Source organism: Camelus ferus, chromosome 6 (assembly GCF_009834535.1).
Source record: "Camelus ferus isolate YT-003-E chromosome 6, BCGSAC_Cfer_1.0, whole genome shotgun sequence".
In the NCBI taxonomy this organism is placed as follows: Eukaryota; Metazoa; Chordata; class Mammalia; order Artiodactyla; family Camelidae; genus Camelus; species Camelus ferus.
In genome coordinates, this window is record NC_045701.1 from 14404041 (window position 1) to 14429954 (window position 25914).

At 40.0% G+C, this 25914-nt stretch overlaps 2 protein-coding genes across 7 annotated transcripts in view; both read right to left on the bottom strand.

Moving 5' to 3' along the window:
• TMOD3 (tropomodulin 3) overlaps positions 1-6899 on the bottom strand; it is a 68445-nt gene extending 61546 nt beyond the window's left edge. For all 3 annotated transcript variants that reach the window (XM_032481188.1, XM_032481189.1, XM_032481190.1), the window contains exon 1: positions 6725-6899. The gene's annotated coding sequence lies outside the window, so the exon portion shown is untranslated. The remainder of the gene's footprint in view (positions 1-6724) is intronic.
• A 7914-nt stretch (positions 6900-14813) lies between these two features.
• The window catches only part of TMOD2 (tropomodulin 2), a 47230-nt gene continuing 36129 nt past the window's right edge, over positions 14814-25914 (bottom strand). For 3 of the 4 annotated variants that reach the window (XM_032481195.1, XM_032481194.1, XM_032481197.1), the window contains exons 9-10: positions 24495-24639; positions 14814-22597 (exon numbers count right to left, since the gene is read on the bottom strand). In XM_032481195.1, the coding sequence (XP_032337086.1) occupies positions 22563-22597; positions 24495-24639 (180 nt within the window). In that variant the 3' untranslated portion in view covers positions 14814-22562. The other variant, XM_032481198.1, reaches the window with a different exon arrangement.

Here is a 25914-nt window from a genome sequence, read left to right on the forward strand (position 1 = left end):
ACCAGTGCTTAGATATGCCCGGATGTGAAACTGTTTACTTGTAAAGGGTTATCTTTGTGTATCAGTTACCTTAGTTTGTAAGCTTGTCTTGGTGTGTTTGTGTTTCTTCCTTAGCAAGTAGGTGTAGGTGTTTTGACTATACATACCTGAGGGAGTGTATCTCTACAGGTCAAAAAGTACACACATGGGTGGAGGAACCTAACCTGTATTTCAATGATTCTCAAAAAGAACTAATCACCAGAAATTGACACAACATTGTAAACTGACTATACTTCAATTAAAAAAAAAAAAGTAAAACAAAAAAAGACAATTTGTCTAGATGCAAAGTTCTTAAAGGCAACAAAAATACCAGTTGAGAATAAAATACAATCCTCACAAAAAAAAAAAGAAAGAAAGAAAAAGAACTATTAAGAGTGTAAGGGCAGGCTCACACAGGCACCTCCCATCTGTGTGGTCCGCTGTTGCCTACAGCAGAGTTGTACCCTAATAAACCTCTCTTCTATTCTCAAAAAAAAAAAAAAAAAAAAAAGAGTATAAGGGCAAAAGAAGTCAGTAACAAAAGACTATGTATTGTATGATTTATATGAAATGTTCAGAATAGGCAAATTCATAGAGACAGAAAGCAGAATGGCTGCCTATGGCTGGGGGTGCTGGGAGGAAGTGGGTAGTGACTACTAAAGGGTAAGGTAAGGGATTTTTTTTTGTGATGTGATGAAAATGTTCTAAAATGAATTGTGGTGATGGCTGCACAATTCTGTGAATATACTGAAATCCATTGTCTTGTACACTTTAAATGGGTGAATTGTATGGTATTTAAAGTATATTTCAATAAAGCTATTATACATTAAAAAGAGAGAAATAACAAAAAACCCAAAATTGTCCTGCATTTCCATAAAGAATAACTCTGTCTTTGAAAATCTTAACTTTGTTCTGCTTCTATTTCAATTAAGCTTTGAATTCAAGATTTCTCACTGCTAAGTCCCCTAGTGGTCTCATCTCCATCTCTAGCCTTATTTGACTTTAATGACAAAGGTGACCCACATACAGAAGACAGCACTCACCGGTTACCACAGAAAAGGACATGTACACTGTGATTACAACCATATAAAAATATGTATGTGGATGAGCAAAGCCTGGCAGGAAATGAAAAATGAAACAGTTTCATTAGAGTAATATGGTTAAGGTGAACTTCTTTTAAAAATAATGTTATCATTTTATTGTGTTGTCAATCAATAAAATCTGGAAGAAAAAAGAACTGACTTGTCTCCTTAGAAATTGTTCTAAGACAAATTCAGGAATTGAGTGTCAAAAAGGACTGAACTGGAGTAGTGTAGTAAAAAGATGAAAACTAAAATGCATGGCTTATACATATACATGTATATATATTTACATCTATTTTGACCAAATCAATACACAAAAAAATAATAAGCTCTCTGTAACTTGCTCAGGCTGCAACTGCTACTGAAATGAGGTTGCCTCCATTAACTCAACCCATAGAAAAGCCATTTAAAATTCAAATACATTATTAGCTAATTCATCAGGAAATACATGGTAACCGGCTCTGGATCAATCTCAATCTAGTAGTATGGAAGAGGTACATAAAAGCTGTTGTTTTGTTTGTTTTAAAGATCTAAGATCTTAAGAAACTGACAGTATAAGCACAACTGAAATATAAAGTAGCTCAGCTGATTTTCAATTAAGTTGACAAGCCAATCTACTGGAGAAAGTTTTTTTTAACATGTGTTGCTGGAAAAACTAGATATCTGTATGGAGGGAAAATAAACCTAACACCCCCATCTCCCATCATAACACAAAAATTAATTTGAGATGGATCACAGATCTAAAATGTAAAACCTAGAACAGGAAAGCTTTTAAGAAAAAAAACAGAGAACATCTTTGCAACCCTGGGGATAGGCATAAAGAACACTAACCACAAAATTAAAAACTGATAAAATGGATTCCATAAAACATTTCTGCTCATCACAACATCATTAAGAAAGTAAGCAGAAAAGCCAAAGACTGGGTAAAAAATACTGGCAGCACATGTATCAGGCAAAGGACTTGTATTCAAATTCATAAAAACTCCCACAAACAACAATAAAAAGATGAACCACCAATGAAACCAATGAAAAAATATGTACAAGACTCAAATAGATGCTTCATAAAAAACAATTTAGCCAATTAGCACATGACAAAGTATTCAATATCCTTAATCATCAGGAAAATCCAAATTAAAACCATAATGAGGTACCATTTTACATCCTCTAGTATGGCAAAAATAAAAAAAGGCTGACAGCACTAAAATCTGGCAACATTAAAAATGTGGAGCAACTGGAACTCATATGAACCACTTTGGTGAACTGGCAATTTTTAAATAAAGTTCAACATACATCTTACCCTGTGACTCAGTAATTCCACTCCTAGGTATTTATCAGGAGAAATAAAAACATTTATCCACAAGAGACGTGTAAAAGAATGTCTATAACAACCTTATTCCTAGTAGCTCAAATCTGGAAGTAGCCCAAATATCTATCAAGAGGGAAAAAAGATAAACAAATTGGGCTTCCTTTTGGCTGGAGCTGTCATCTTCAGTAATTCACCAAAATCACCAACACAAATATGTCCTCTAGGCCTTTTAGAAAACATGGAGTTGTTCATTTGGCCACATACATACAAATCTACAAGACAAGTGATATTGTAGACATCAAGGGAATGGGCCCTGTTCAGAAAAGACTGCCCCACAAATGTTCCCATGGCGAAACTGGAAGAGTCTACCATGTTACCCTGCACGCTGTTGACATTATTGTAAACAATGAAGGGCAAGATTCTTGCCAAGAGATAATGTGCATACGGAGCACATGAAGCAGTCTAAGAGCAGAGATAACTTCCTAAAACATGCGAAGGAAAATGATCAGAAAAGGAAGGAAGCCAAAGAAAAAGATACGTGGGTTCCGCTGAAGCGCCAGCCTGCTCCACCCAGAGAAGCGCACGTCCTGAGAACAGATGCAAAGGAGCTGAACTTTTGGAACCCATTCCCTATGAATTCATGGCATGACAGGTGTAAAGAAAACAAAAAACCTGGATGATACAAATGTTTCTCTTAATTGAGTAGAAGTATGTCCTCTCCCCTCAAAAAATATTTAAAGCAAATTTTAATTGTGTCCTAAAAAAAAGCAAAACACACACACACACACACACACACACACACAAACAACAACCAAATTAGGGTATATTCATACAACTGAATACTATTCATCAATAAAGGAGAACAAACCACTGATAAAAACACACCACTGATACACACAACACAGACTAATCTCAGAAACACTGTTATAGGAAAGAAGCCAGACACGAAAAGCACAGACTACTGCGTGGCTCATTTATGTCAAGTCCAAAACTAGGCAAAACAAACCTACGGTGTCAGAAATACGGAGTAAGAAAGTGGCTGCCTTTGGAAGGTGGGTGAGGGAAATGGCTGGAAAGGGGCACAAGAGAACTTTCTATGGTGATAAAAATATTTTCTATTTCATTTTGGTAGAAGTTACAGTGTATAAAATTGTTAGAACACCTTAAACTGGACACCTAAGATATGTGCATTTCATTGAATGTTAATTATATCTCAATAAAAAAAAAAAACAAAGTAGCACTCTGCTTCAAAATACAAGTTGATTCTGTTTCCAATGAAATTCCAGCATATCACATACATGTTCAATTACCTGACACTTTTAATTACTTACATCTCTATGCCTTCATTATTGTAAATCACCTAATAGATGCACATAGGTAGATATATGTGTTTATGCTTAATTTTTCATAAACAGTAAATCTAGTTTGCTTCTTCAGAGTTTCAATACATACTTAATGGACTGTGAGAAGTCCAGTAGAATTTTCTGTCTTCTATGCCATATTCCTCTCCATATGATTTTACAGTTGTCACTTTAGAGGGTCTCAGATAAAACTGACTGAGAATAAGTAGGCATGTAAATCGAATGTCAGCTAGGAAGGACAACGGTGCTTTGGCCACTACTGCAGCCTAAAGAACAATGCTCTCAACTATTTTAATCAAGAGACAGCCAAACATATTTAAATTTAAGAGCAACTGAAAAGCATGAAGAATAATTTGCCAGCTAATTTGATCTTCCAAAGATAATGCAGCCTAATTAACAGGAGCAGTGACACGTGAAAACCACGCAGCCCTTTTCTACTGTTTTACTGAGTCCTCCTCTACATCTCTGTCCAGGTCTATTTTCATCCCCACCACCCTAGGATTCTGCTCAGATTTTCATATACCCAGTTTATGCTGGGTTCCAAATAAATAAATATATGAAATTCTACTGTATTCTATGCAGCTATGTCATATACACACTCAGACAGTATAGAGGATATAGCCTGGAGGAAACAGATGACTGCTGAGTGCAAAAAAGATGACTTCAGTTGTTTCCCACCCCCAATAACTGTAGATCTCTCCCTCTGAACTCCTACTGCATGATTTCATTCCGTATAGACAGTTCTTACAATGCTCTGAACTATCAAGAAGCTGAATCTCAGAGACAGTGAGCTCCTAGACAAAAAAAAACATGTCTTCGATATCTGTATTCACCACGAGCCTAAGAGAGTCTCGTGCATGATGGGGCAAAACACATGTTAAATTAGTGAATTACTGAATTAATTGAATGAAAACAGTAGAGGGTGGAAGAGGAGAAGAGAAAAAAAAAAGCTGAGAGGATTCAGCAAAGAGAAAAGAGAAGAAATGGAGCAAAAGAAGAGAAAAAAGAAAAGGAGAAAACTTGTGAAGGAAATGATTTTGTTAAAGTAGGATTAGTTTTTTAAAGTAAGAGTTGGAAAAAGTCATCGCTATCCTTCTCACATCACAGCAATCAGCACTGGTCTTTAAACTGCTCATTATAAACACCTTAAAACATCTTCAAACCCTTGATAGTCAAAGCATGGTCTCCCACTGCAACTGCAGCTTTCCCCATCTGACCTACAGATTCCAGGGCCCCACTTCAACCTACAAGATCCTGGGTGATTTATGGATGCTAAAGTTTGAGAAGCACCACCCTACACCATTTAAACCCTTTCTGTTGTGTGAACCTGTGCTTTATTTAAATGAACAGCAGCTGAGACTTGAAAAATCTGATTAGAGGAAACTCGATCATTGTAATGGGATTTGACCTGTATGTATATTTAACTTTAGGTGAAGTTATTCATTACCAGGTAATCTGGCCTTGAGGGACCACCACAAAACTTTGGAATGAGTCATACAACATGATTAAACAAAATTGTCATCCTCAAGAACTCATTTTTGTTTCTTCATGCCTAGCACAGGGCTTGGAGTGACAGATGTGGCCGATGTTTCCCAAATGAATAAAATAAATGAATTTTAAAAATCAGATATTTAGGCCTGACATTCCTGGGGTCATCTGATCAAACAACCTCATTTTAAATATAAGCGAACTAGAAACCCTGGAGGCTCAAAAGCAAGCAAGCTGAAAGAGTTAAAATATACTGGATCTCACATTTGAATTATTTTTGTTCCTTTCCTAGGAATGTATTAGAAAGGCGATTCTAAGTATTCTAATAAAATGACTGTGGGCTTCTTAAGTGATAGAGTAAAAAGATGCCTAGGACTAGGAAGGAGAGACTAGCAAAGGTAATTGAGGCTGAACAAAATTATTTTTCTAAGCCAAATATATATTGGGACAGGCCAATTAATTAATCAACTTAACCCGCTGAAAAATTAATCTGAAGGATTCTCAGAAAGAGAAACAAGAGCTGCTTGAAAATGTTACAAACCAAGGAAGACCGCACATAACTAACTTAAATCTCCATAGGCTTATTTCCTGTTCAAGTATGACCTCCTGGGATAAGTTTTACTGCAGTGTTCACTGCAAGATGACTTTTGGTTTTAAGAGAAGCCAAGGGCAAGATGGAAATGCGATTCTTAACTAAACATAAAAAAAAAAAAACCCAAAACAAACAAACATAACCCCAGAAAACAAAACAAAAAAACCCTACGGCTGTTTCTCACTTGTTTGTAATCGGAACGCAGGCTTGCAGAGGAAACACCAACTTTTGTAAGCAAAAATATAACGACCTAGTCACGTCCTCAAAACAAACCAACATACAGACTTCACAGCCGGATCCAGCTGTGCTGCGCGGGAGCCAGGACTTTATTCTAAGAGCAGATAGATCAAAACAGCAAACGCAAGACAAGCCAGATTTCAATTTTTTAAAAAAGGGTGTGCCGTACTTTTTTCTTCCTCTTTTTTCCAACTTTCACTAAGCAGAAGCCTTTGAAGGAGTCTTGGTGAAAAAAACCTTTCAGACGATAGTCCCCCAAGCTACGCCTCAGTCGGGTGGAAGAGGCGAGCAGGCACCGCGAGCTCGCACGGCCGCGGCCCGCGCGGGCTCCAGGCGGGAGGGGACGGGGCCGGTCCCGAACCCGGCGAGGCCGGGCCCCCGAGTGATTCATCAGCAACTCAGGGTTCGCGCGCCTCCACCGCGGGCGACGCCCAGCGCGTCCCACGGCTCCTACCCGGGCGGGTCCGCCCCGAAGCAGCCCCCAGCCTCCCCTCGCTCCCAGAGAGAGACTGGTAGGGAAGGAGGTCGGAGCCGGGCGGCTGGAAGGCAGCAACCTCTCCCTCCTCAGCCACCATGGCCGGTGCGACTCCGAGCCCGCGCCCGCAGACGGACTTCCTGGAAAGCACCGGGCTGGGCTTACCTGACTGGCGCCCGCTGGGGCCAGCGACCTCCTTCACAGACCCGCGGGGACGGCCTGCCGCTCGGTTCCCAGTACCCGCCCGTCTGCCTGCGTGCGCCTCCCAGGGAGTTGTCGGATCCACCCGCCAGCGGCTCCCCCAACTCCACGGCGCTGGTTCCCACTCCGTCAGCGACGCGCGTGCGCACTCTCAGGCCGCGCGAGCATCCTGGGAGTCGTAGTTTCAGCGAGGAGGGCGCGGCTGGGCGCAGACCCTGGTCCTTTCCATCTGCAGGTTGGAAACGGCTGCGGATACCAAGACTTTCTGCAGCCTGAGAAAACACTCTCGACTCGTGGAAGTATCTACCTTCGACCCTTTGGGAGCTATAAACAGCAGCTAGAGGCTCCTTACTGTAGATTTCCTCTTTACTCTGACTTTTCAGTCAAGAAGCACAGATGGCAGGACTTGTGCCCTTGATTGCTAATGTTAGGACATGACACCGAACCCTTTAAACTTGTCATTAAAAAAACTGATAGAAAAGGAAACAAATAAAGGCCAAGGCACAAGAGGGAAGTAAATCAGGAGGATGTCACGTCACCTCACGGGCGTAGTGACCCTAGTGATCTCCTTGGTTTTGCAACCAGGGATGATGTCCCAGCCGTCGTCCCTGTGTTACCCGGTGGTTTCCACCCCCACCCCATCCTCGCATTCCAGCTAAAAGCTGTACACCAGGCGGTGGAGCTGCGAGAAAAAAATAGAAGCTCTGCTGAAAAGGGGGAGCTGGGGCAGATGAGTGCTCTGGGGGCGAAGACAAGGACAGCGGATACCTGAGGGGACGGTCCTAGGGTGGCCTATGAAATGGCTGCCTTTTGTCCAGGGCTCTGAGGAGAGGAAACAGCGATGTACTCCCGTCCATTAAATCACTCTCCGATAATTTTCCTGGCCTGTTCTTCAGGAATGAAGCATTCCCCGGAGTAATGCTCAGCTTTGATATACCTTCTCAAAGACACAGCCAGATAGGACTGAAGTGCCTGCTTAAGATACATTCCAGCTACACCCAGTGTGGGAGCCGACTAATGATTAAGACTTTTCTGGCATTTACTTCTTCCCCTCAGAGGAGGGAGCAACCTAGGTAAATATCCTGGAATTTCATGCAATTAGCATCCACTAATTCCAGCAATAAAGATCACTGATGATTTGGAGTTTTTTTTTGGGGGGGGGAGGAAACACCTCCTAAATGCAAATACTCTTAGAAGACAATTAACATTAAATCTGTGCTTGCATCTTATTTTTTATAGCATCTTAGTGTGAATCAATTTCTCAGATACTCTTGGAGATAACAGCTGAGAGCAATTACCTACAGAATGCAGAATGCAGAATTCAGGTTCAACTAATATTTATTGAATACTTAACCCACACCAAGAACTGTGCCAGCACTCCATTTATAATCTCTAACCCAATCCTCTATAAATAACCCTACAAAGAATACATTAGTATGCTTCACTTCTACAGATGAGAAAACTAAGACTCAGGAAAGTTAAGTAATCGGCACAATATCATGCAACCAATGATTGGAGATCCAGAAATGAAGTACAGGTAGCCTGACTCAAATTCTAGCATGCTTTCCACTGTTGGTCAGACTGATGTGTCTCCTAAATCTCATCAAATTCTTTAAAGTAAGATAATCTGTGACCATATTCAAGGTGCATTAAAAAAATTCTCTGACAGTCCAGGGAGATGGTTCTCTGACGGAATGAGCTGACTACCTGGATTTATTTGATAGTTCTGTATTTCATTATAAGTTAATGTATAAGTATTGTGGCTAACCAACAGTCTCTTGTGATCTGCTATACCTCTGGGCATCACTCCTGGGGAAACTGACAAAACAGATTTCCTGAAAAAGCAAAGCAGAGAACTATGGCTACCCAGGTATGGTTTATTTTAAGATGGACTTTCTTTTGCAGGATTGTGGCTTCTTCTGCTTTGTTCTTTAGGTAGAGAGGGCTTTTAAATTCAATGTCTGACTCATTTAAACTATTACACGTTTCCTCCCTGATCTTCCAATATAAGGTGTTAGGTATACATTAAATGCATTTTCTTTTTTTTTAGCTCTTCATTTTAAGTTTTTCCTAACAAATGCTTTTACCTTATTCTAGTTCCTTTTTTGAAAATAAAGTGATTTGATAATGGATTCTTTCCCTTTCTTCAGACAAATGTTATCATATTGCAATCACAAGACTTGTAAGTATGAATCTCTTAAACACATGTACATTAAATACCACATATGGAACCAGAAGTGTTAAGAGTAACAACCTAGTATTGGATAAAACTTAAAAAAAAAAAAAAAAAAGAATCCTCCTCATTGCTTCCTTTCTCTAACTACATCTATTCTCTATACCAGCAGCCAGGATGATTTTTTAAAACAAATCAGATCATGTCACCCTCCTGCTCCAAACCACTGATGGCTTCCCATCACATTCCAATACAATTCAAAACTACAACCCTACGAGTCCTTATATCAATATTTTTTTCTACCACACATCCTCCCTCTCTGCTTTAGTTACAATAGTCTCCCTGAGGTTTCTCAATCCTGCCAAGTACATTTTCACTTCAAGATCTTTCCACTACATAGAAGTCTTCCCTCCCAAAGACTCATAGCTCATGTCCTCATTTTTATGAAGGGTCTGTTCAAATGTCACCTCTGAAAGGCCTTCTCTGATCATCTTACCCTGTCTTTCTTCTCTTTCCTTAGTCTTCCTAGCACTTATAGTGCTAGGAAGCACCTGTAGGGCTCGGTAGTGACCGAACATCTTGCTTATTCACCTAACGTGAGCTCAAGGAGTTTGCACTGTTTATCCCTCTCTCCCTAGCATCTCCACAGTGCCTGACATACAGTAGGTATTCAATAAATATTTGTAAATAAATGAATATTGGATCCTTCCCTCCCCCTCCTGCACTCATTTTAAGACACAGAACCCCAGGGTTCATGTTATATCAGTCAGTGTCCTGATGCGGATATAAATGCCAGCTGTGAGAGGGTTTGGCGCCACAGGACAAAATCTAGTGAAACTCAACCTGAAATGGAGACAGAGCTCTCTTTTAAAAGCACCATCCTTTATAGGTTGCCTTTATTAGCTTATGGTTAGAAAAACACAATTCTGGAAGAGAAAAAAAAAGGCAAAATCAGAAAATTACGTGTATGTAAATAAGTGAAGATGTTAATCCACTAAATGCCTGTAGTGGACTGGAATATTGTCCCCAGATATGTGCTCTCCTGTAGAGGAAAAGACAGCCCTACCCACTGTTATGTGACTTGCAGTGCCTCCCTGTAGACATTTTTAGGCTTCTTTTCCTTCTTTCTTCACACAAGTGTTGTCATACTGTAATCGCAAACTTACAAGTATTTGCTTTGGCCAATAAAATGTGAGTGGAAGTGACAACACGGCAGCTTTGAGTGGAGGCTTTAAGGGTGTCATTTCTCACTCGTGTGCTTACTCTTTCCTTCGACCAAGAGAGAAAGTCATGTCCCAAACAGAGTCTCTGGTCCTTCTGCCTGGGTCTTAGAATGAGAAATGGAATCAGAGCCTCGGCCAAACACAGGTGCTAACATGTAATGTGAGCAGGAAGTAGACTGAGATTTAGGTTTGTTCGTGACTAGAGACAGGCCCAGCCAAGATGACCACTGTACTGCCTACTCAGTGAAAGGCGATCATCCGAAATAGAAGTGGTGTGGCACCCCTCCACACACGTATTCAATCGCACTCCAAGTAATGGAAAATAGTTTGTTTAACATACAAGAGAGAAGAAATCGACTGTTAGGTAAAATATTTGAAATAAGGAACAGAGTATGCTTCCTGTTAATTTTCAGGATTTGGTTAGAGTGAAAGTGATTGATAAAATGACACAGTAACTTTACTGAATGTATTACGAGCCCTAATTAATGTTATCTTTAAACTTCCAACCAGAGTAACTCATAAAGCGTGTCACACTGAATCGTCATTTTCAAATTAATGCCTGCAGCAATTTTCTTATTATCAAAGGATTCCTTTAGGAAATAGTTTCCTTGATATACTTAAGTAGTTTTTAATGTATTAAAAAATTTTTATTGAAGTATAGTTGGTAGTGATTCAATTATACATATATATTTTCCTTTTCATATTCTTTTCCATTATAGGCTATTACAAGATATTGAATATAGTTCCCTGTGCTATATAGTAAGACCTTGTTGCTTATCTGTTTTATATATAGTAGTTAGTATCCGCAAATCCCAAACTCCCAATTTGTCCCTGCCCACACCGTTTCCCTCTGGTAACCGTAAGTTTGTTTTCTATGTCTGTGAGTCTGTTTCTGTTTTGCAAATAAGTTCATTTGTCTCATTTTTAATGTATTTTATAAGAGAGCTGAGAAAACTTAAGCTAAAGACAGAAAGTTTTAACTACAAGTTAAAGATTTCATTCCTGGGAGCTTCGAGTTGGTTAAAGCAGTGGGAGGTAGGAATCAGAGAAGACAAACACCATAGCTGGGGCATACAGTTTTATAGAAGGGATTCAAGCAAGCACTTTAGCTTGAAATATCCTTTCCTATCACCCCACTTCTGCTTGTTAGAAGCTTCCTCATGATTCACTGTTCATCTCAAATGCCTGTTTCTCACTCAAACTTCCCTAATGCCATCAGCTGGGATTCATTTTGCTGACCCTCAGATTTCCATACCCTATTGTGCCTCCACTGGAGGTGCACTAAATACACATTTCAGCCCAATGCCAAAGGGCTAAGAATTTAAATTTGTGAAGCCAAGCTTGCTTACAAATATTACTAGCAAAAAATAAACTTCTAAGGATACACGAATAAACCTAAATTTTTATGCCAAAATTTAAATTATTGTTTTAATAGCATTTAAAATGTTAATGTTAAAATTGTAAAGTGTAACACAGTAGCATAGGGAGAATAATTTCCCAGCTCTCTGAGCTGTTGGGCTCTCCTACAGTCACTGCAGAGGCCAACTTCAGCAGACGTGAGTGGACGAACAAGAGCCATGTCCTATATGGAATTAAATAAGAATTAAATTCTGGTTTTAAATACTAGGTACACCAAAGAGTTCTATAAAGAATAGAGTTATGGTATGATATAATCTCTACTTATCCTTCCTTATATTATAATTTTAAAAATTTAAAAACATTTATTGACTGGGGCAGGGGAGGGTATAGCTCAGTGGTAGAGCCCATGCTTAGCATGCATGAGGTCCTGGGTTCAATCCCCAGTACCTCCATTAAAAAAAAAAAAAAAAAAAGAAAAGGGAAAAAAGGAAAAAAACACTTATTAACTAAAAAAGATATACTTACCCTTTCTAAGATATCTAGCTAATGCAGGCTCTCTTTATGTTTGTAGTAACTGTCAACCTTTTTCCCTATGTATCTACTTGAAAGTTCTTAATAATTTTTAATAATTTTGAATTGATTTATTTTAATTGATTTTGAACACAAAACAAACCTTTCACAATCAGCAATTATTACAGCATTTTACTTATGCAATTAGCTATATACATTTATACTTCGATAGAATTCCAACAAATAAGTAACAAATTTTTTTCACTCAGCTTACATCTGGAATACATGCCTATATCTGAAAATGAACATTCCTATAATAATAGCAAATCTAAATGGCATACTTTGTTCTGATCAGCAACACCATTGACTGATGTAAGAATAATCTTTAAAAACACATAAACATCAACCATGCCAAAGTTCAAAGCTGATGGGAATAATAACATTGAAATAGGCATTCCAAGAGCTGAGGCCCAAAGCCCAGGACAAACAGCAGATTTCTGGCCAAGTACCAAGACTCTTTGTCTAATGTCACTTAAGACAGAGTTAGCTTTTAGGCAGACACATTCTATGTCTTATTCACAGTTAAGCTTTAAGTCAACACCAAAGTCTTTACCCACACAAATGGCAGTTAAGTCATATTCTTCCCATTCTCCCTTTTGTAGTTGACATTTTGGATTAAAAATAGAAAACTGTACTGTTGTTTCTATTCAATTTTATCTGATTAGACATAGACTTGGACTTTGGTCTGTCCAGATACTTTTGAGACTGTCAAAGTATTCCTTATCTCTCCCAGTGGTCATTAGCTAAAGACTCAGTCGGTATTCTGTGAGTATCACATCCAAATTACTGATGAACTGCTGATCAAAACTCATCAAGGAAAGAGCCCTGTAGCGGCTGCTAAGCCCTTCTGGTTGAAATTCTTTCATTCATCAGTATTTACTTATGATCATGAGTCCAAAAAGGATTCTTTGAACCTGTCATTTAACTAGTTAGTTGTCCTATTATGCATGCTACATTTCTCAAGGATGTTGTGAGACTTTATCAAACATCTTGATGAAATCCAGACACAGTATGTTCTTTTGACTATACTCATGATTTACTATCATTTATTCTAAGTGAATCTGTGCTGCCTCTTAGAGATCACTGCTTCACTTCTCGGTGCTTACAAAGTGGACAGTGGTTTTCTAAATACACTTTTCTAAAATTTTGCTCAGGACTGACAAGTTCAGTGGTCTACAATTTGGAGACCTCTCCCCACTTCCCCCCTCACCTCCACCACCACACCTTTTGAATCATGCACTTGCCTCATTTTTCTACATCATCTTCTTTCTTAGGTTTGTTGGGCCCAGAGCATAGCCCCACTACCTTCAATCACACACACATGTTGTTCCCACGGAGGTCCTGTGATAGGTGGAACATTTGCAGGAAGGAGGCTGTGGGCATCTGATTCTGTTCCCTGACTGGTGGGACTGGGAAGTGGGTTGGTAGCTGGGGCTGTGGGGCACCACTTCTCAGAACCATAGAGAAAGGCTGAATGATCAGCTGAGGGAGGGTGGTCCATATCATAGTCAAATCTAACATACAACAGACCCAAAGTCAAGGAGCTGCTCCTGAAGCCAGACTGCCAAAACCAAAGGAGGGCACCCAGAGAGCAGGGCAAGTACAAGCAAGCAGAAACATCAGGGAAGTCACAAGGAGCTAAAAGTCACAAGGGTGGGTCAGGAGTAACTCCTGAGTCGGCTCTATCTTATTTATATTTGAATCTTGGAGTGATGGGGGAGTGCCTGTCTGCCAAGAGGGAATGGACTGTGGAAGCACAAAAATGAGGAAGATTCAGTCCTGCTTAAATTCCTGACATTGTCAGCATAAAATGGAGAACTGTGTTGTCATTAACATTCATGGATATTTATTTAGTCCAGAATTTAGGATATTAATATCTAAGTGCCCTCTATATGCCAGGCAGTGCTCGAAGTGTTTCACATGTAAATCCTCCCAATTGTCCTACTGTAAAGTAGGATTATGATTCCCATTTTAGTGGTGAAGAAACTGAGGCTATGTAAATTGCAGAAATTCACGCAAGTAACAGAAGTGAGATTTGAAATAGGCAAGTCTGACCCCAAGGCACACTTGTTCACTCCTGCTCCTTACAGCCTCACAGATTGAAAGACTCCTTTAAACAGGACAATTACTGTACTTCCTTGACAATGAAAAGGTGTGGAACAGCAAATAGGCAAATATAGAAGTTAGACACAAGGACTTCTATGCTGCTTGGACCTCGTCATCAGTCTAAGTGACAAAGACTTAGGGCAGAGTTCAGCAGGATGGCAGAAAGAGTAGGCTCTCTGATTTTCCCAGGACAAGCCTTTACAATGTAACTTTATTATTTGTAGTGTTCCCTATTTTGAATCCCAGCATAGCTTACAAAAACAAATTAATTCCAAAGTTAATATAAAAAAATCAAGGTAAAACACTTAACCCATTTCGGTTATCTGTATTCCTGCTCCCACTTATCCTAACAAATGTTAACTGTTCAGCCGAATGTGTGCTTTTGTGTATGTATGTGTGTATATGAGAGTGTGTGTATACGTGTGTGTATTTTCATTTTAATAATGAGTTCTTGTTTCTCTTCTGCCTACTTCTGGCTGTCTGCCTACTTCTCATCTTCATCATAATAAGGGCACTCTATGGTCCTTTCTAGCAAATGTACTTTTCTAGTATGAGAACATGATGCCAACCATTTATTTTAAAGAGACACTGTGTCTAAAAATTATCCAGATTAAATCGGTCGTACTTTCATTTTAAAAGGAAAGTTTATTAGTTCCTAATATTCTATACATTTTCACTTGGAAATTTCATTCCAGACACAAATGAATACATTATATCTTTGAAAAGCAGAATGATCTCAATTAATTAAAACAGTATATATTCACCTTAGCATTAAGTCAGGCTGGCTAATTCCAAAGGGTCAAAACACTGCACCTGTTTGTGACAACTGAGATCCTTATTAATTATCAGGGTAAAAGTATTTCACACTTCATACATTTTGCTTTTGTACACATTTATTTCCCACATACTGTTCAGCTTCACATTTAAAAGGCAAATTAGTCTTTAATTCCCTAATGAATATAATCGTCTACCTTTGAAAAGTTTCAAAATGAAAAATGAAACTATGTGAATTTTTCAATAACTGCTTAGCCAAATAAATGTTGCCAGTATGAGTTTAAACAGTCTACAAAGTATTATTTCCTTTGTTCTCTTTAAAACAATACAGGTACACGTAAGGTCACAAGTTACAGGCATCTGAACTGGTAAGAGATTACAGATTGGTGGCATGCAAGTATTTTACATTTTTAAATGCAATGAAAAATGCTGTTTATTTGTTTTCTTTAAATAGATGAAATAGAATTAAGATAAAGGTTTAAAATATAAATATTCCATCAATACAGTGGGTTAAAAAAAAACAAAGTGGCAGAGATGAGAACTTTAGTTCAGAATAATTTCTTTCTTAACTAAAGATTGTCACTGGCAAAATTTGGTACTAAAATAAAATTTCCTTTAAAAGTACATTTTCTATCCATCTCATCTCAGCATATGGCCAATTCCTATCTATCCACATTTAGATTATCCATGGGAAAGTTTTAATCCTGGGCCAGCTTCCCTCAATTGCACACTGTACTTCTGATCGGTTTCTCTGTCACCCAGTCAATACTTGCTCAGATACACACACACACATACTCTCTCTCTCTCTCTTTCGACAAAAACCTATGAAAAACATGCTGTGTTTACTATGCTCAGTTTCTCTCTTTGCATTTCCTCCTCTTCTGCTCCACCAATTTTGAGGAGAAAATATTATATATTTTAAAATGTCCTTTCTGAAAAGGCTGCTCCTCCAGAACTATTCTGAAGACAGTAAAAACCACTGAAGAGGAACAAATAACTCTGTGGACCTCTTCTTCTGAACAAAGCCTACTGAGGAGAGATGGAGCTGCAAGGGAGGCATTGCTCACCCATGTTCAGAGGCAATGGAAACATTTTAGAATCACACGATTGTAACATTTTGGAGCTGGAAGGGACCTTAGAGAGCATCTAACCCACCCACTTCATTTTACAAATGAAAAGACAAGATAGATGGAAAGCCTTGCCCAACGTCACACGTAGCTGACATCCAAATTGATACTGTTTTCCAAAAGCATCACACGGTGGCAAATGGAGCATAATTCTTGTGGTGCTGGAGGACAATTCAATTCAAGCAACATTTATTAAGCACCTATTATGTACAAGGCACCTTACTAGATGCTACTGAAGACACAAAGGTTGATGAGACAGTCCCTGCCTCCCAGTGTTTATGAAAGTCCCTTGAGACTATGTTTCAATATCTTTCTGAGCAGAAAATAACACTGACCAGGGCTAAGGTTGCTGGTGATAACAAAGCAGCTGATGCCCGGGAGAGCTGATCTCACAAATGACACTCTCTCCCCTTCACTACCGGGGCTCGAGCTGCTGGAGCCCTAAGGACAGTCTTCTTTCCTAGTCCTCCACTCACACTTCAAGTCTTAGCCTGACAGGTGAGGGCAGCAGTGCTCCAGACCCTCCCCTTAGTTCTGTTTAATTGAAGTATAGTCGGTTTACAATGTTGTGTTAATTTCTGGTGTACTTCCCCTAAATTCATTATAAAATTTTTTAAAATTTATTTTATTATTAAAAAAATTTTTAGGAGGGGAGGTAATTAGGTTTACTTATTTATTTATTTTTAATGGAGGTACTGGGGCTTGAACTTAGGACCTTGTGCATGCTAAGCAGGCATTCTACCACTGAGCTAATACACCCTCCCCCCAACTCCCCCTCAACTCTTAATCACTGTTGCTTCCTCCTGTGTCCAGCCTCAGGCTCTCTGCAAGGTCCTGACCATGTCCCAGGGTACTGTCAAGCGGCCCAGGAAAATGCCAGACCAGACACTTCACTGGTATACGTAACACCAACCACGCCCATCAACCACCTCTCCCCACTTCTGTGTTGAAAGTGAAATAATTCCAGCCCCCCACATCACACCCATGCTTCAATTCTCCATACTCACAAAGGTGGCAAAGATGTAACGGTTGGTTAGAAGAAAATAAAATGGATTCGAGAGGCAGTGGGAAACACTGATGGATAGATAACAGAAATGATCTCCCACTTCTGTATAGCCCTTTCCAGTAGAATGTTTTCATCCCATTATCTGATCATATTCTCACCACAACTCTGTGAGGTAGTTAGTGAAGATTATTCCCGTTATAGTATAGCTGAAGAACCGCGGGCCTGAGAGACTCAGTGGTTTGCCCTGAAGTCTCCCAGCTAAAGAAGTATGGAGCCAAGTGTCCAAGTTTCTTGACTCCAAATCCAGTGCTCTTCCCCCTGTAAAGTCTATAATTGTCAGGCAATTGAATGAATTGCCCATGATCATACACCTGCTAAGTGTTGGTGATGGGATTAGGAGTCAGTCTCCACATCTGCAGTATGGTGCTCTTCCACCATACCAACCAGCAGAGCCAGTGTGCTCAGAATGACCACCAAGGAAGACGCCAGAGCAAGGTCCAGGCTCCTTCACTCCCCCAAGTCAGTGATGCCTCACGCAACTGGGATAACCTCTGGTTCTTGTATACTCTTCCCAGAACAGTACCCAGAGGCAGGTTACAAATTCAAACCTTGAAACTCCTTGTCCATCCACCTATTAAACGTTTAATCTTTGCTGTTATGGGCAGATGGGAATGAGGTAAGCTGGGCAGAGCTTACTTCTGCCCTTTAGCAAATTAAAACCTTCAATTTCCATTGTCCTTCCTCACTGCACTTAGCCCCTTAATTTACTATACTCCCAAAAGACAAAAACAAAATTCAGTCTGACCTAGAGTTGGGAACAAGAGCAATGAATATATCCTTGAGGTTCTGGGTACTTTTCTCTCTCCAGCTAGTTGCTAGGAGGCCTGATCATGTGATTTTCATCCAGAGGGCTCACCTGATGCTTCCTAGCATTCTTACACCTCTCCTTTGCATGTGTCTCAATCTTTTACCTTCAAAGATGGCATGGTGAGTGATAGGGATATTTTCATTGAGGAACAATAAGGGGAAACTGCTACTGGAAGGCAGAGCTAAAATATTTCCTCTTAGTTCTATGTTCATTAAAATGAAAGTAGCTATCATTGCTTCGTTAGTGGAAAAGAGGAAAGAAACTTCAGAATCATGGCTTAAAACCTAACTCCAGAAACAGTCCTGCTGAGTATAAGCAACATACCACAGAACCCACTATTCACAACTTACTGCCCCCTACCCATTTTCACTGTCATCAATACTTGAACTAAAGATTTTCAAAAAGGCGCTCTACCCCCAAACCCAGAAACACAGATCAAATTATAATAATCTAGAGTTCTCACACTTCCTCTGCCTCTGTCACAGTGCCTGCAAGAGGGCTAAGTACATCATATCCATGAAAAAAGAAACTATCTGCAAACTCTTTCATAAAATTTAAAGGGTTATCTTACATTCAAAGCATGTTGATGCTAAAGCCAGTTTCAGGTCTGACTATCTGAAACGTTCTCGTAGAGTTATTCAGAACACACTGGTGGCCCTAATGCCAGGGCCACATTTCTGTCTGGAAGAGAAGCAGCTGTTCTTTGGGTCTGATTGGCCAGGCTTCCTTCCGGGAAATTGTTTTGAGGAGTATAGGCATCAGGATGCTTTCTGAATTTTTAAATGGAGATGGGCGTTTATTGTAGGATGAACTGCGTGCTCTGAGATGGGTGAGCTGCATGTGCCCCTTCAGGTTAGCGATTCTCTGTCTAACCTAGGCCCGTGGCAACTGAGAGGAGATGGGGAGAGGGCCTGGGAGACAGCAGCTCCTGCAATCAGGTGTCCAGCTTTAGCCAAATACCTCCTTACAGTATTTGGCAATTGTTATGTACAGAATATTTATATACAATATATCCTACAAGGATGGAAGGAAGGGGCTTCCTCATGTTGATGAAGATGAAAGCACTTCCACTCACACACTTTCGGCATATGGAGAGATTCGGTACTGGAATGATGAAATGATTTCCAGGCTTCTGATATTTACTCCCTAAGAGTTATCTTCCATACATGCTAGGAAATTTGGTGGTTGGTGATCTAAGCTGCAAACTCTAGGGAGTGACTTCACATTTAACTTGGGCCGGAGGCAACTCTAAATAGGACAAGGGAAATGGGGCTGGGGAGACAGTATCTCCCTTCAATCAGGGTCCAGATGCAGCCAAATACCCAGTTAGATATTTGGCAAGACACACACACACGACATTTATTTACATTATGCTCTACCAAGATGAAAGGAAGGGATTTCATTGTGCCGATGAGGACAAAACAGCTGCCATTATCCTCTGCAGGGAGATGGGGAGATACACTACTGGACTAATGACATGATCTCTCTAGAAGTCACCTTCCACATGTGCTGGGATGGGTGTTGGTGACAGGAGCTTGCAAGTCCAGGTGAGTGATTTTACACCTAGTGGGTGCCTGGACAAGTCTAAAAGGGGAAAGGAGGTGGTCTGGGGAGAGATGATCTCCCTTCAGTCAATTGTCCAGATGTTGCCAAATATCTTGACATAATATTTGGCAAAATGCCTCCATATAAAAATATTTTATATACATTAAACCATGACGGATGGCAAGGGATTAATTATGCTCAGGATCACAAAAGAGCTTCTACTCACACACACATACTGGACAGATGAAGAAATGGGGTCCTAGCCTAATTAAATGACTTATACGTTCCCCAGAATGTCAATTTATCTTCTAATAGTTACATGAATACTCATGGAAATGTCACCTCTCAAGCTACTTCAAAAGCAAATGATTAACTGATTAATAATAAATATTTGAGTTAACAGACTCTATTACATGTGACCCAACTATTTTATAAGCTAAAAACAGGACTAATTTGGAAATATCTCATTATCTTGCTTTAATACTATCAACAACCGCAGCATAGTCATCAAATCCTGTTTTTGTTTTTGTTTTTCCTTGCTTTCTGCCAGGGTCTGCAACAATTGCTCTAGTTCCTGGTCCACAGCACCTTGGGGCTGCAGGGAACACTCTGTAGGATCCAAGATTTCTTCAGGGTGAAGGCAAGAGAGAGAGTAAATGAGAAAAGAAAGGAAAAAGCCTTACTTAGTGGGGCCTGTCAGGGACTCAGCACTTAAATACATCTGCAACAAACCTAAAGGGATAGGAGAAAGACAACTAAGAGAAGTGTTCTTCCCTTTGGCAACATAGTAACTAAAACATGTCTACAAAAAGCAAGCAAGAACTGTATACATTCTATATATTTATATAATGTGCTGATGAATGTTTATTAACCAGCAACCTGGGGGGAAAGGGAGCATTGAAGCCATGATCTGTAATATTTGCTGATTTCCATGGTGTAAATACTCCCATCACTACCAATTTCAACCTACCAACAAGAAGTACTGAATTGAGGTGGGAAGAACCACTGAGTTGGGCAGAGATGCACATCAGCACATCATTATCTGGTATTTCTGCCACACAGGCACAAGAGTTGTGAATCATCTCAAGAGTATATAAATAGTAAAATGTACTTTTGAGTATTACTTTGGTTTTTTACTACAATTTATTTCATTGTAAGTGCATGTCATTTAATTTTTAATAATGGCTGTGCTTATTAACAACTAGTTTGCAAAATTCTTGATAATTTAATAATGGGGAACCTGTATGAGTGGGCTCCAACACACCACACCCAAAAGAGTAAGAGGGGAAGAAGAAATCAGACTAAAAACCATCAAGTAGGAGTTAATACTTTAAAATATATATATAGATAGGGAGATGTAGTAGAAAACTAATGAAAAGATTTTTAGAGTTTTCAGAATTCAAGATGCTCTGCTCAATATTCTCTCAAAAAATGTAAAATATTCTCATGTTTCAAAGGATTTTAGAGAGAGAGAGGCGGGCACTTATAATACATGTAAATGTCCAATTTTATAAAGGCTTTCTACCCTAAACAGTTTCCATGTGCTCTACAAAGTAACTAGAGTGATATCTGAATTGTTTTCCCATTTACTTGTTTTACTGCTGTCAAGCAACTCAGGGACACTCAATCACTTAGTAAATTCTACACTGGGCCCTCCTTCTGCCTGACTCAGCAACTTCTTCAGCTCCAGGTATCACTAGGACAAGGGATGTCACCTTTACAAGGCTCAAAATCATACAGAAAAGAAGAAAAAAGGGAATGAGTTGGAAGGAAAGCAGTGGGGAGGGAGGGAGAGGTGCCTAAGGCAGTGTCTTAGTGCCACCGAGTCCAGCCTCAGGCACTGACAGTTATCAAAGACCCATAAGCTGGTGCCAGAGGCTGCAGACACATGTTCCCTTCCCTTAACATCACAATGCTGCGCTGCCAGATGAAAAGATTGTTGCATCTACCACGTGATCACCTCAGCTGTACTTTCATAGGCTTTGTCCTTGAGATGACAAACATCTGGATAATTCACATTGTTTTCTGATGTTTGCAAATGTCTTGATGGATCATGCCATGTAGACAAAATCTATATGATTAATTTGAATGTTCACATTTCATCCTGTAACCTTGTTGCCCTAAAGACAAAGCCACAAAAGCTTCTAAAATTCACCAAGATAATGCAATTGTGTGTAACCAACAACCTTAAGGTGCAATTACTATTGTTGTATTTTGGAATGCACTATTTTAAAAGCTTCCCCCTTGCTAAAGTTTAAAAATTTCCCATCATGTCTGGAAAACTTTAAACAGCTTCTGTTATCCATAGAGTGACGTTAAAGATCGGATTTATGTGGAATAATCAGTAAAGGTAGCTGTGCTAATTCATTCTGCTACCTGTGAGTCTGGCTTGAAGCTGTATTTGTGGGTTAATAAATATTTCGCACTTATTTGCTAAAGCTGTGTTAATGCATCATAATGCTGTCTTGTTTTATATGAAGAGAATACCGCTAATCTTCAATCAGTGGGGCATGTGCATTTAGTGATTTTTCTGGAACCTAAGGGAGAATTTGTGCTAAGCTGCTCGCATTTTCTCACTCAAGGAAAGATTGGCAATACTAACTTCTCACGGGGTCAGAAGTGTTCTGATATATTTAGCCTTACTCAAAGTTATGCATGTAAACAGAGAAAGGCCTCTATCATAATCACAGTTACAAACACATTTATATACTAAGTTCCTTCAATGGTTAAATAAAAAAAAAGTCCATGTAAGAAAGCAAGACAACCTAATATGAAAGTGGTTAAATCACTTTCGACTGTTGCCACCCACCCAGATCTGTACCGGTCCACGGGTCCAGGGTGCCAGAGGTGCCCAGGAGCCAGTAATACAATAACAGATGTTGAAAATTTCAAGACAAATAAGTCGTGCTAAAAAAGAAAAACAATTAAATGATGAGTTGTGTGGTTAACGGAAATGAACAACCTTTGATAAAATGGTCCCAGCGGAGAAGGAGAAAAACTTTCGTTTTCAAATCACCGCCGTGGTGAAACCTCGCCTGTTCTCGTGGAAGTTTACCTTCGGTCTCCTTCAACTCGCTTCTTACGAACTAGATGAGAAAGAAAGGTTTAAAAAGACCAGACGAAGGGACAGTCCTTAAATTTCAGACAAACATTAACCACACAGACGAGCAATCCTATACACCAGAGGATACAGTTAGCAAAAATTTCAATACTCAATTACTCTTGCCAAGAAATGGAAATGACACAGAAGTCCAGTGCCTTGTGGAATTCACATTTAAATAAAGTTATGTCTGATAATTGGGAACTTGAATGTTAGAACTTTCCCTTTTCGATGGAGTAGAAGGTCGAGAAAAAGCCCACAAAACAGTGAACTTCTAACTGTGTTTGTGTTTACTTGTCCCCAACGCAACTTCTCAGCTTCTGTGTAACTCAGTCATCAGCTGCTCTAACTAACCCCCCAGGACGACACATTCAGAATTCTGATTTCAGCTTCAAGATCAGGAGGAGCTACAAACAGAAGTTTAAAGTCTCCAAGCCTGTTTCAAATAGAAATTCCAAAGTATCAGCCTCCAAGGAAGGTGTGATTCAGATGGCTAGCAAACTCAAGAGATTAAGGGTCCTTTAATCTGGCACCTAGTGTCAAAGAAGCTGCGCTGACTGCCTTTCCCAGTTTGTGCAACCCTGTTCTTCTCCCTTTCACCTCCTCACCTGCAGGCTCCTCTGGTGGGTAGGAAGAGGGCTGCTCTCATCTTCCTGGATTCAGCAAAATACAGGTGCCCTGGCAAGGGTCCTGCCTAGGCTGCAGGAAATTCCACAAAGCTGTTGCCCACAGCTGCCACTCTTGGGCTCAGGATTGCTCTCTACTTCAAACCTCTTGTTTTGCTTGTTTTTCTTTGGTCTCGTGTTGTTCAGCCCTAGACCACTGTGTTTTCCCAGGCGCCTTCCGACTGCTGCTCCAATCATTCTCCAAAGCCCTGTTTGCTGGTCTGCCCCCGAGCCCACCCCTTTTCACCTTGGAGGTAAGCACTGTCATATGCCTGGGCCAGTCTCAGGAGCCATTCGCTGCACCTTGGCTGGGCCCCAGGGTCTTGGCTGAGCCTGTCTGGGCAGGGAACTCGACACTGACATTGATCTGCCCCTTCTGGGTCTAAGCCTTAGCATCCATCTTGTCCACCACCTGAACCTCTCCATGGCCAGCACTGTACTTGGTGGGAAACCTTGTCCGGTTCCCCTGACCAAGGTCTGGCATTCTGTTCCTGAACCTCTACCTGGGGACTGAAACCTTGCTGTTAGCAGACTGCTTGCCAAGTGGACTGTCTGTACCTGGATGTCCTTTTTTCCATGCAGCTTCAAGTGGCTGGGATGTCCCCAGACCAAGCCTTCCCCATCAGTCCCATTCTTCTTTGCTGTGTTGACCAGGACATGCTCCACCTCAATCTAACAGAAGACTTGCCATGAATCCTCAGCAAAGAGTGGGTAACAGGAAAGATTAAAGCGGGGCTAACTGAAAAAGCTGCATCTGAGCCTGACCTTCACAGCACAGCTCTGTCAGTTCATTTCACATGTAAATCACCAGTGTATCAGACATAACCATATTTAAACCCAAGTACAAAAGCACAGTCTGGAGTCAAACATAAGTGAACTGGAAATTTCCATGTCACTGTGTCCATCTTCCGGTGCAGATAACAGAGGGTGATTATGTGTAAGGAAGTAAGTAAAGGAGAAGTAAATACATAAGAGAAATCAAGCAAAAATCAAAGGCTGTCTGGAAAAAAAAGAACAGTTTCTCTTGAAAAAATGTTACAATAAAACTTCAACACAGTGAAGACGATGAGGATCCCTGTGATCATGCAGTAATGTGTTTTTGATGAAGGGCTGACACCAGAGTGTCATGGTATCTGTGGGATGTTATATTCGAAGTGGAGAAAGGAATGGTCACCCCGCTCTTTCAACCGCTAACAGCACATACTAAGACCGCATTACCCAGGTCATTATTCTTTGTGATTGCAGCTGCCACTCTTGTTCGTGGCCCTTGCTTGGTAAACTGATATCCAAACTTGAGGATCCTTGAATTCTCCTCGAGCATCTGGGCAATTTCCATCTCTACGGCTGTTCCCAACTGCTGTCTCTGATTGCCGTTGTGGACACAAATGGAGGACGGCCAAGAAGGAAGAGGAAACAGTTACTTGCATGGGAAAGAGGCATGGCTATTAGTTACACAAAAAGGCAAAAGTCTCAAATCGAAAGGGACAATGTCACGAGATAATTTCTCTCATACAGTCATTTGAGACCTATACCTTGTCTAGAAGCAAAATCTAACAGATGGATGAATCTGTTGGTATGTTAAACTGAAAAGACTAAGCAAATTACCGATAAAGGAAAAGACGACTCCAGATGTAAAATTAAAGCAAAGCTAATGCTTGGTGTTTCCCATTTACTCCAGTGTCTGCTGTTTAAACAAAGGAAGGGTGTTCTGCAATCGTGACACTGTCTTATAGCAATCAATCCAATTACAGAATTTTCTATTCTGGGATCCATATCCAAAAATAACTAAAGATCATCAACCAGATGGGCCACTGTCTCTCACCAGTCTTACTAGGAGATCCTCAAGAAGCTTTACTGAAGTGGTTTGGACCATGGCCAGGAGAATGATCAAACACTAAAGGGGTCATTGGGGCTACAGAAAATCCCCTCAGTTTTTTAAGCTGGTGGAAAGAGGTTTTTTTTGTCTGTTCGCTTTTTAACTTGAGACACAGAATAATAATTTAAAAAGCAGAGTTTTTAAAAAGTGGGGGCACGTAAGTACAGAAATTTACAGTTAAATTTCAGGAAACTATATATTTTTTTCATATTATATTCATTCACTTTTTTAAAAAGTTCCTAGAAAAGACAAAAAAGTGAGTAAAATATAAATGCTTCCCTCTGCAAGTAGTCCCATTCCCCACAGAGAAAGCCAGTTTGGCAAGTAGTCTTTGAAACATTTTCTGCACATTCCTGTCTGTGTAATCACATGTACGTCTATGCTTATTTTCACGTGAATGGATTACCCTAGCATATTGTTCTGAAACATGTTTTTATTTTTCATTTAAGATTAAGAATATATTTTCACGTAGTTAAATATATGGGTCCCTTGTCCTTGTAAACAACTGCACGGCATTCCACTGTAGTAAGTGATCATAATTTACTTAGCTACACCCTACCGAGTGACAGTTCTGCTTTCCATCTGTACTGTTTCAAACTGTGAAGTTCCCTTGCAAACATAGTACGTCCTGGGGCATTTCTGAAGCGTGCCTGTAGGGCAAATTATAGCTGGGTCCAAGAGTAAGGATGTTTCAGATTTTGATAAATTACTGACATACCCTCAAAGATTATGAGAAATCTTACTCTTAGGAATAGTGTTGGA